Source organism: Dunckerocampus dactyliophorus, chromosome 16, assembly GCF_027744805.1.
Source record: "Dunckerocampus dactyliophorus isolate RoL2022-P2 chromosome 16, RoL_Ddac_1.1, whole genome shotgun sequence".
Taxonomy (NCBI): Eukaryota; Metazoa; Chordata; class Actinopteri; order Syngnathiformes; family Syngnathidae; genus Dunckerocampus; species Dunckerocampus dactyliophorus.
Genome location: NC_072834.1, coordinates 15168045 through 15177631, shown reverse-complemented (window position 1 = coordinate 15177631; position 9587 = coordinate 15168045). Strand labels below are relative to the sequence as shown.

General features: G+C 41.5%; 1 protein-coding gene and 1 non-coding gene across 2 annotated transcripts; one reads left to right on the top strand and one right to left on the bottom strand.

Moving 5' to 3' along the window:
* The first annotated feature begins 52 nt into the window (after positions 1–52).
* On the top strand, positions 53–8041 carry slc46a3 (solute carrier family 46 member 3). Its single transcript, XM_054755288.1, has 6 exons — positions 53–144; positions 517–735; positions 3094–3976; positions 4777–4860; positions 4976–5132; positions 6779–8041. The coding sequence occupies exons 2-6, from the start codon at positions 535–537 to the stop codon at positions 6891–6893; spliced, it is 1440 nt and encodes a 479-aa protein (XP_054611263.1). The 5' UTR covers positions 53–144; positions 517–534; the 3' UTR covers positions 6894–8041.
* A 724-nt stretch (positions 8042–8765) lies between these two features.
* On the bottom strand, positions 8766–8837 carry trnaw-cca (transfer RNA tryptophan (anticodon CCA)). The gene has a single exon. It is a non-coding gene; the product is annotated as a tRNA-Trp (tRNA).
* Positions 8838–9587: the final 750 nt, after the last annotated feature.

Sequence of the window (9587 nt, the reverse complement as noted above, 5' to 3'; positions counted from 1 at the left end):
TGTCCAATAGAAGCGGTTTTGGGAGGCAGCTGACCAATTGGGTTTAGCGATAGGCGGGACTTGATTGTTTCACAACACACCGATAAGCGCCGCGACGGGTTTCATAGACTGATTCAGATATGACCACAACATCTGCATAAGAAGGTAGGTGTTTTACTACATGCACCGAGACAGACTGAGCCAAATTAAGATGATTTTGTTGTTTTGTTTTGTTCTCTGTGTGTGTACCTCTTTATGCATGCAGCATCCGTGCTCATGGCTGCACATACAGTATACGGAGGAAATGACAGCTTGCTTTGTTTGTGATCATGTCCTTCAGTGCACCCGTGAAAATTAGTGAACAGTCACAAGACAAAAATTAGGTGTAATCCAAACATAACCCTGCCCTGGAAATTGAAGAGGATGTGAACGTCAAACCAAATGTCTTGTGGACAACTTGTCCCTCATTCCTGTTGACACTTTGACCTTCAGTGTTTTTTGGGGGAAACTCGACACTCACATCTTCCTCTGTTGCAGCATCACAGCTAACTGAGGATGAAGGGTCTTTACCTGGTGGAGCCGGTAGTGGCTCTGTACGCCTTCTCCACGTACCTCACCTACCCTCTGATGCAGCAGTATGTGTACAGGCGCCTCTGGCATGACTTGACCAACAGCACCTATCCCATCTCGGACAACACATCCACCTGTGCAGCAAACAAGAGCAGCACTGACAACAACCAGTCCATCTACTTTGAGGCAAGTCAAAAATGTAACCTTGTCTTGGTGCTGCAGCAGAAACAAATACACAGGATGATGAAGATAGTAAAACGTCAAATTTTCTCACTAACTATTGAAGTGAAAGTTGCACACATATGACATGTTGGGTATTGTGTATTTACACAGCCTTGGGTAAACATGCAGTCTTAACAAGGTCCAATACACGAGCTGTGCCAAAGACTATCATGCACTGTTTTGATTTTTCACGTTTTTAATTCATGTAACAACATATTTATTATCGCTTTTGTGTTTCACAACAACATTGCGCCACGCTTGAGAGCTGTTTCTAATATTTTGACACTCTTATTTAGCTAAATGTGGTCATGAAAACATTAGAAACAGCTCTTAGAATGATTTAGCACAAGACTGTCACAATACACAATACAAGACTGTCTGTCTTTGTATTGTATACATATAAGCACCTGGCCTGCAGGAAAATGAGAAAACGTAGCAGGAGGGATCAGTGTTGCCAACTTACCGACTTTGTCGCTATATTTAGTGAGTATTCAGACCCCTCTCGATTCTCTAGCAACAAATCTAGCAACTGTTTCTGGTCTTGTTGAACACTCTAATATAAAAGCATATACCGCTCTTCTCAAATAGTTTTTCAAGAGTTCTTTCTTGAAGAAAGTTCATTTGTATTTCTAAACATATTTGTTGCTTGCTTTTGTCTGTACCACTTATGCGTCATGGGCAATTATGCAAATTAGACAATGACGCCTTCTATCCCCAACAGTCTTGTGGGAAACACTGCTTTTGTACAGCTCTTGCGCGTGTGGTCATAATGATGTGTTCACTGACGATAATATACGTAGATAACATACTGGCTATGAAACAGATATTAATACTGCATATATTATATCCTGCGCAAATATGGTGAGAGTATTGTATTAGACGCCAACTCTAGCATCTGAAAAGCATTTAAGAAACTCTCCTTGTTGTTCTTATGAGGTTATATGATCAATAATTGTTATCAGATGGCTTTTTTATGGGAGTCTCCCCCCCCCCCAGGAGCAAAAGGTCAGTTAATCATCCAACATAAATACCAATAAGTCAATAAGTCAAGCATCTGTCAATGTGTTCACATTCCTTCATAAGACGTTCTTTAGCAACACTCAACCGTCTAGAAGAGGACATGTATAGGAGTTGTCTGTAAACACATTCAGCTGCTTCAATTGCTGTTTTTTTTTTTTTTTAAGTTTGGGCATAAATGCAATGCATCAGGTGTTCATTTTCCTCTCTACCAAATTTCACTTCTGCTTTGATCAGATCATGTACCAACGGATGCTTTTCTTGCAGGCCAACGTGTCTCCTTTCTGTGAAATATCCAATGGTCGTGTCGCTTACTTGCAAATGCAAATTCAGAAAAGGGGAAAATGGTGAAAGATCAAAATCTGGAATTTGACACTTGAGCAAAATATTTGGGAAAACGGCAGCTATGAAGTCACACGGGATGTTTGCATGTGCGAGATTTCAGTTCAGTGAACACATTTGGATTTTTGTGGCACCAGCGTCACCATACTGTAGGTGTTGTCACTTCTCATCAATGTTTCTTTGTTTTAATATTAACAGTGGTTAAATTCCATTTCCATAGAAAATGGATGGATGGATGGAACTTGTGTGAGGTATTAGAATGTTAAAAAATCAGACGGTTGCATTACAGTCTTTTTTTTTTTTTTTTTACATTGTAATATTAACAGAGGTCTACTTTCTAGAATGTTAAAATACTTAAAACATCACCTGGTTTCATGGTGGCGGCGGTTTGACTCTGGAACAGATTAAATCTACTGTATTTACATTATTTCCCATGGCAGGATTGTTTGGAAATCCAAACTAATTGGTCGTGTCCACCTGCCACAGTTCACACGGGTACACTGAAGTTGGACAATAGAAGACTATTCCGGTCTGAGTCTCTGATTGTGCTGACTCACCCTGATGGTGGGCTCAGACTTCTGGCAAAAACAACATGACTGTGGCGTCAAACTCGGCCTCCCGAGGGTGTGCATCAACTGTCAAAAATGGATCCTTCTGGTATTTATGGCGATGAATGCAAAATGTTGCTAATAACTCTCGTGTATGCACACACACGCACTTCATTCCCTGTGACAAGCTCAGTGTTGGCTAATGTTTGGCCAATTAAAGAGCCTCTTCTTTTAAGAAAGCTGAAGTGCCTCTTACCATCTCTTCAGGGACTTAAGGTCACCACAATATTTAGGACGCCCTGGACTGTCAGGGGTGTTGACTTTGATGTCAAGTAGGGAGCCACAAAATATGGTCCCATGGGCTGCAGGTTTGAGACCCCTGATCTAAGAGGTGGTGTTACTCTTGTGTTTCCAGGAGGTGCAGCAGCAAGCCTCCCTCTTCTCTCTCTACTCGGAGGTCCTGTCCGCCATCCCCTCCCTGGTGGTCACACTCATGGTGGTGGCCTACAGCGACCGGGGTGGGCGGAAGTTGGCCATCATCCTGCCCCTGGTCGGCACGCTGGCGTACACCCTGGCCCTCCTGTCCGTCTCCTACTTCGAGCTCAACGTCTACATCCTGGTGGGCTGTACGCTTATCTCTGCTCTATGCGGGGGCCTGGGCACCTTCTTGGGGGGCTGCTTTGCCTACATCGCTGACCTGAGCGAGGATGGCCAGCAGAAGACGTTGCGTATTGCCGGGCTGGACTCGATGATTGGCCTGTTGTCGGGCGTGGCCGCCCTGTCGACGGGCTACTTCCTGAAGGCGGCGGGCTTCAACTGGCCCTTCCTGACCTCCGCTTTGTGTCAAGTGCTCATCCTGCTGTATGCCATCTTCATCCTGGAGGAGACAGTCAAGCAGCCTCCCCCCGACGCCGCCAATCCGGACAGGTCCCAGCAGCGCTCGGCCATGCAGCAGATGTTCTACGGGGTCTACCAGATGTTTGCGGGGGCCAGCCCCAAACGCAGGGCGTTACTGATCATCCTGATGTTGATCTTCAACAGCTTCTGCTTCACCTACATTGGCGGGAGCTCCCTTTTTGTGCTCTATGTGCTCAACGAGCCGCTGTGCTGGACCGAGATCCTGATTGGCTATGGCACAGCTTTGTCCACCTGCGTCTTCCTGTCCAGCTTTATGGGCGTGGTGGCCTTCACGTACTGCGGCACGCCTCAGCTGCTGATGTTGCTGATGGGCATCCTGTCTGTGGTCACGGGCATGGTCATGATGGCGTTCTCCAAAACAACGCTAATGGTATTTCTAGGTGAGGAGAAACCTACAGCCATTAAAGTTCTGTGCCTCGCATATTGAAAAACTGTCTCAGTATTGCACGTAACAAACTAGTCTTGTATCATTCCATGATACAAAGCACACAAAGCACACGACACATTGCTGACTCACTGTCATTGCAAGTGCATTTTTTTATTGCGTGTGATTGCTAAAAATAATTCTCCATGAGACCAAAGACAGTTGCAAGTTCCAGCAATTTGACAAAGAAGGTGAGAAGCACTCTCACTCACGCGCACCAGGATGTATGGGAAGTCTGCATCAACAATAAATAATATAAATCTATTAATTTATAATCATTTTATTATTTTTATTGTTTTCTGCATGTGAAACCATCATTATTTTCTATAAAATGTATTTTTTGTTAATATTGTTTTATGTATGGAACAGATTAATTGGATTTACATTATCTCTAATGGGAAAAAGTGGTCTCAGTTTTTGTACGTTTCACTTTTTTTCCCACCTTTTGGAACGAATTAATGACAAAATCTGAGGTCCCATTGGACTTATTCAAGCACAGCTATTATAGCTGAAAAAGCTGGCAACAAAAGTGAGTAGCAAGGTAATTGTGTCTTTACTAGTCAGGCATGGTGTTGGTTGCATGAGTGCTGCCGGCACTGGGGGAGCTGCGGTTCATTGAGTGGAATGAATTACAATGAACATACTGTGACATTGTAATGGATCTCATTCAATGTTTTTGAGCATTTACATGGCATCTGTGTATGGGTTGTTTTTTTTAAAAAACATTTTTTTTAATAAATTTTGCTCTCACCACAGCGAGGGTGTCAATGCTCCTGTCCATCATGCCGTACGCTGTGCTGCGGTCCATGATGTCAAAGATCATCCCCAAATCGGAGCAGGGTGAGCGGCTGCACTGCTTGAGCATCCCCTGAACCGCCACGTTTGTAGACTCTACCAGAGTCCTCTTGTTCTACTCGAAACTACTCGAGACTAAGTGTTTCTCATGCTTGTGCAGGCGCCCTGTTCGCCTGCCTGTCCTTTGTGGAGGTGCTCACGGCCAACGTGTCGGGGGCTGTCTTCAACAGCTTGTACGCGGCCACGGTGGCGTGGTATCCTGGTTTCAGCTTCTTGCTGTCCGCGGGACTCTGCTTAATCCCCATGTTGCTGCTCGGGTGAGTTCAAAGAATATCTTTCCACGTTCTAAGTCAAAATACGTACCCATTTTATCATTCAGGAAGTGTTCTGCTTGGTGGAAACTTGTTTGTAGCTTTTGTAGCTCCACTGAGCCGCAGCGTGGAAAGAAATGCCCACTAAACTGTTCTTGTGTGTGCTGTGTCGCACACTGTAGTGCTGCTGAGTGTGCAAGATGAAACATCTCTAGTGGACTAACATGCATGATTGTTACAAAGTCTGTGCTCTGTTCATCTCACCCTGGAAGCCTGCGGATCATTTATAGACAAATAACACACACGTCGACACGGAAATACACTGTATGGACAAAAGTATTGGGATTGACTTATTAAGAGCTGTGTCCCAAGATATTAGTTCCAACCACAGCGTTTAAGTCGAGATTTTAGTTTAAATCAGAAAATAAATCTCGTAAGTCACTCACACTATACACAAAAGACATGAAAGCCATATAAAATAGAGTCATAAAAACATTAAATACAATTAAAAAAAGAAAACAACTCCTTACTTTTATCCCTGTGGCTGTCTTGCAAGGGGCGTTACAAGAGACGGAGAGACAGCCTTATTGGGAGGAGGAAGTCTCAATAATGAGCCCACTACACGGCTTAGTTATCAGTGTACGTCTCATAGGAGCAGATGCTTTCACATGTTCAAGGACCATCTTTATCCTTCATGCAGCCAATGTCGTTTGGCATTTCTCCACTTTCTGAACATGTCTAATTTCACTTCACTTTTCACTTGCCTTTGCCATCAGAAGAGTCTGCCTCATGTTTGGGAAACATAACAGAGGTTAAAGTTAAGGAGCTAACTAACAAAAGTGACATCGCCCTTCCTCTTACACACGACTACATATTACTCCACCATGACCACGTTAGAACAGGTGGTCCTCGTTTTACAGTATTCCAAGTTCCATTGTTTCGTGGTTGCGTACGCACGCTCATAAATTAATGAAAAACTTAATTTAAGTCAGTAATTTAAGAGACTCGCCCAAGAACTAGTTACAGTGCGGCTCTTCATACTGGGCTGTATTTTAAGATGGCATTTAAGATGGCATTTTAACATTTATTTGGACGAACAAAACAGGCTACAGTCGGCCCAATCGAGCAAAAACAACATCAGCAAAGTCAAATGTGCTCTCTGCATGCAGCCACACACACACACACACACACACAAACACACACAGTGTCACTCTTTAACACTACACGTAACTGCCAGGTTACTGATCCTCTGAAAGAGGCAGCAATAACAAAGCAGTGTAGTGGTCTTAAAATTGATGTGGAAAGATTGCGAGTGCTGTGCATTTTATTTACTATTACTGTTTTATTTAATTCTTCTGTTTAATGTTTTATTTAATGTCCGTCATGTGTTCCATGCACAGTGTGAGCAACTTAGGAGTTAATTTAGCCATCATTTAGGTGTAAGATCAGCCTCACCGTACACCAAAACTCCACTTACATCACAGTATCGGAACGGAACTGGTACTTAACCCAATGACTTTCTATCATTTTCTATAGTATTAATCATTGACGGAACACGGAATGTGGTAAAACAAGGACCTGTCGAGTGCCGTCTTGTCAGCAAGCTTGGAGTCCTGTTGGAAATGAGAGTAACTTGTAACGTATATTTTCAGGGTGGTGTGTGTGATCGGAGTGGACGTGGCCAATGAGGACCTGGGACCAGAGACTTCCCAAGGAGACAAGCAGACATCTGAAGACCAGAACGACCTCAGTCCGCTGCTAACCTGACGACCCCCACCCCCACTCCCTGGCTAATGTCAAAGGCTGCACCTGTCTGCACTGTGCTTTGGAGAACAAGTGACTGTAGGCAGACAGGTTCTGCATCCTCAGGCTATTATTAATATCTATTACTACATTCAGATACTTCCGGGTGGCCCAGCTGCGGCTTCACGGTCATGTGGCATTCAACATGAAATGCAAAAAGGGAGACAAATGTGTTATTTGTGTTATTTATGCAGTGGGTGCTCCCTCAGGGAAATTAGGGTGCCCCCGCAATAGGAATAATCATTTCATAAGAACAAAATGAGTTTGTTTTTTAATGAAAATGTAATCAAAGTATTTTAACTTACTATTTTAATGCCAATGTGTGTAAAGTTCCATGCAGCGTGTTACAGTTGTCTGTCTGTATGTTTGTGTGGGGAAAAAAACATGTGATCTTTCCTGTAGAGACACTCAAGCATTGTTTCTTTTAAAAATACACTCATTTGTCTTCAAACAAACCGATGTCTTTGCAGATTAAAAAAGAGAAACAAAACAAAAGAAAGAATGAATTTGCAAGGTTGGGAAATATTTGTTAAAAAAATAAAAGTCATACATTTTGCAAAAAGAAAGTCATAAGACTAAAATACATAAACTTCATATATTAAAGAAAAAAATACTTTTTTTAATGCTCTTATATGAGAAACAAAACAAAGAATAAAGTTGCAGTTTTGGGAAAATTAGTTTGGGAAAAAGTCATAATATTAAGAGAAAAAAGATACGTAAAGTTGTTTCAACATAAAGTTTAAATATTAAAGAAGAAAAAAAACATTGTTTTAAAGTTGTAATATTAGGTGACACACAAAACAAAAAAAGTTGCAAATTTGGAAAAATTAGGTTGCGGAAAAGTTAAAATATTATTAAAAAAAAGTCAAAATATGGTTTATGAACATTATAAAACAAAAAAATGTAAAAGTTAAAATATTTGGGAAACAAAAAACAGGATAACTGGAAAAAATGAGCAACAAATAAGAAGAAAAAGTTAATATTAATACTTTAATATGCTTTTTTCACCGATATTACAAAGCAGGCTGCAGGTTGTTTTTTTCTTTAAATACTGTATATAAAACGTATATATCTACATGGATTAGTTTACATTACAGTGCCTCTCAAATAGTGGGGAGGCCTCCTGGGGGGACGCTGTGAACTGTCAGGGGGGGTTGAGAGGCAGGGAGAACTTTCAAAATTATCAATTTGTTGTATTCAGCATGCAGTTTGACTCTTGAAGACGCATGCATGCTTGACTGCTCACCATTTTGTTGCATTTCGCTGGTTTCAGTCTGTACAGTAAATATAAACATAAAATAAACATAGTAAACATAAATAGATATTATCAGTTTCTCAATAATATTTCAAATCGGGTGGGGGGAGAAACCTTCCTGTTCCCCAGTGAGGGCATGACAAAAAAAAAATTGAGAACCAAATTCCAAATTGGCCCATCCAACCACTAGGGGTCCCTCTCAGCCCTTTCTTCAACACACAACCTCTGCCGCGCATTAAGCAATGTTTCAGAAAGACAGCTCATACTATGTAACAGATTATAAAGCTAAAATAGCTCTCTTTTATGACATTTTGTTCATTTCAATGCTACCAGGGATCTGCCTCAGACACGATTAGCTATATGAACAAAGGTCTTGATGAACAATCATTTATGACGTGTGACAATCAAAAAACCGCGAGGTTATTTTTTGTCCCTGAATCTTAATTGTTCATCTTAACAAAGCACTTTCGACAACTATGAAAACTCTTCTCTGTCCCCATTGTAGAAAGCAAGCTTCATAAAGCCCCACTTGGAGGATTTTGGCGGGGAAGAAACTGACTGCTTCCTAAAATAACCAACGTTGACCTCGACGTGATTTGAACACGCAACCTTCTGATCTGGAGTCAGACGCGCTGCCATTGTGCCACGAGGTCCTTTTTTAAGGCTCATAAGTCACCATTTTGGATGTCTTTGACTGGGTCGTTTCAGTTCTGTGGCAGTACATGCGCAGAGCCCATGCCTGCCAACAATGCACATCGCCTGGCCAAGTTGCCCTCTCTCAGGTGGAACATCGGACCTCTGACCTAACAAACGGACAAAAAAGTCCCGCAGACACACAGCACAATCTTACCAGAAGAGTCCACGTTTTCTTTACATTCTGTATCTGTCCAACTACTTCTACAACCACAATGCATATAAATCAAGCATATAAGGCGGGTGTCCAAAGTGCGCCCTGAGGCCATTTTCAACCCAAAGCTTGTTTTTAATTGCCCCTTCGCATATAGTAAAAATAATAAATTCAGTAATAATGTGTAATGGTAATGGTGTAATTTTATTTGAACATGCATACAAGTCACAATGGAAAACATCACATAATTCAATTCACAGTTCCACATGTCCAAAAGGGGTAGCAAGAAGCTCATTGAATTGTACCCCCCATCCGTTGCACATCTACTGCAGTACATTTATTCACTTCCTGTATTCCATATGTGATTTTTTAATACATAGAAGAATGATAGGGTCATGTTACAATATGATGATGTAATTATTAAGATTTTGGCATAATAAATAGAAATCATATACAATAATCAGTGTAATAATAAATAAATAATAATGAACAGAGACAAACATAACAAAACAAGTTCAAGACTCTTTTTCCTTGTATTTTGCAAACATCAACTGTT

Coding starts and splice junctions, on each gene's coding strand:
- slc46a3 (XM_054755288.1), top strand. CDS start 535: ATGAAGGGTCTTTACCTGGTGGAGCCGGTAGTGGCTCTGTACGCCTTC. Junction 3,977..4,776: donor AACGCTAATGGTATTTCTAG/GTGAGGAGAAAC, acceptor CTCTCACCACAG/CGAGGGTGTCAATGCTCCTG. Junction 4,861..4,975: donor CATCCCCAAATCGGAGCAGG/GTGAGCGGCTGC, acceptor ATGCTTGTGCAG/GCGCCCTGTTCGCCTGCCTG.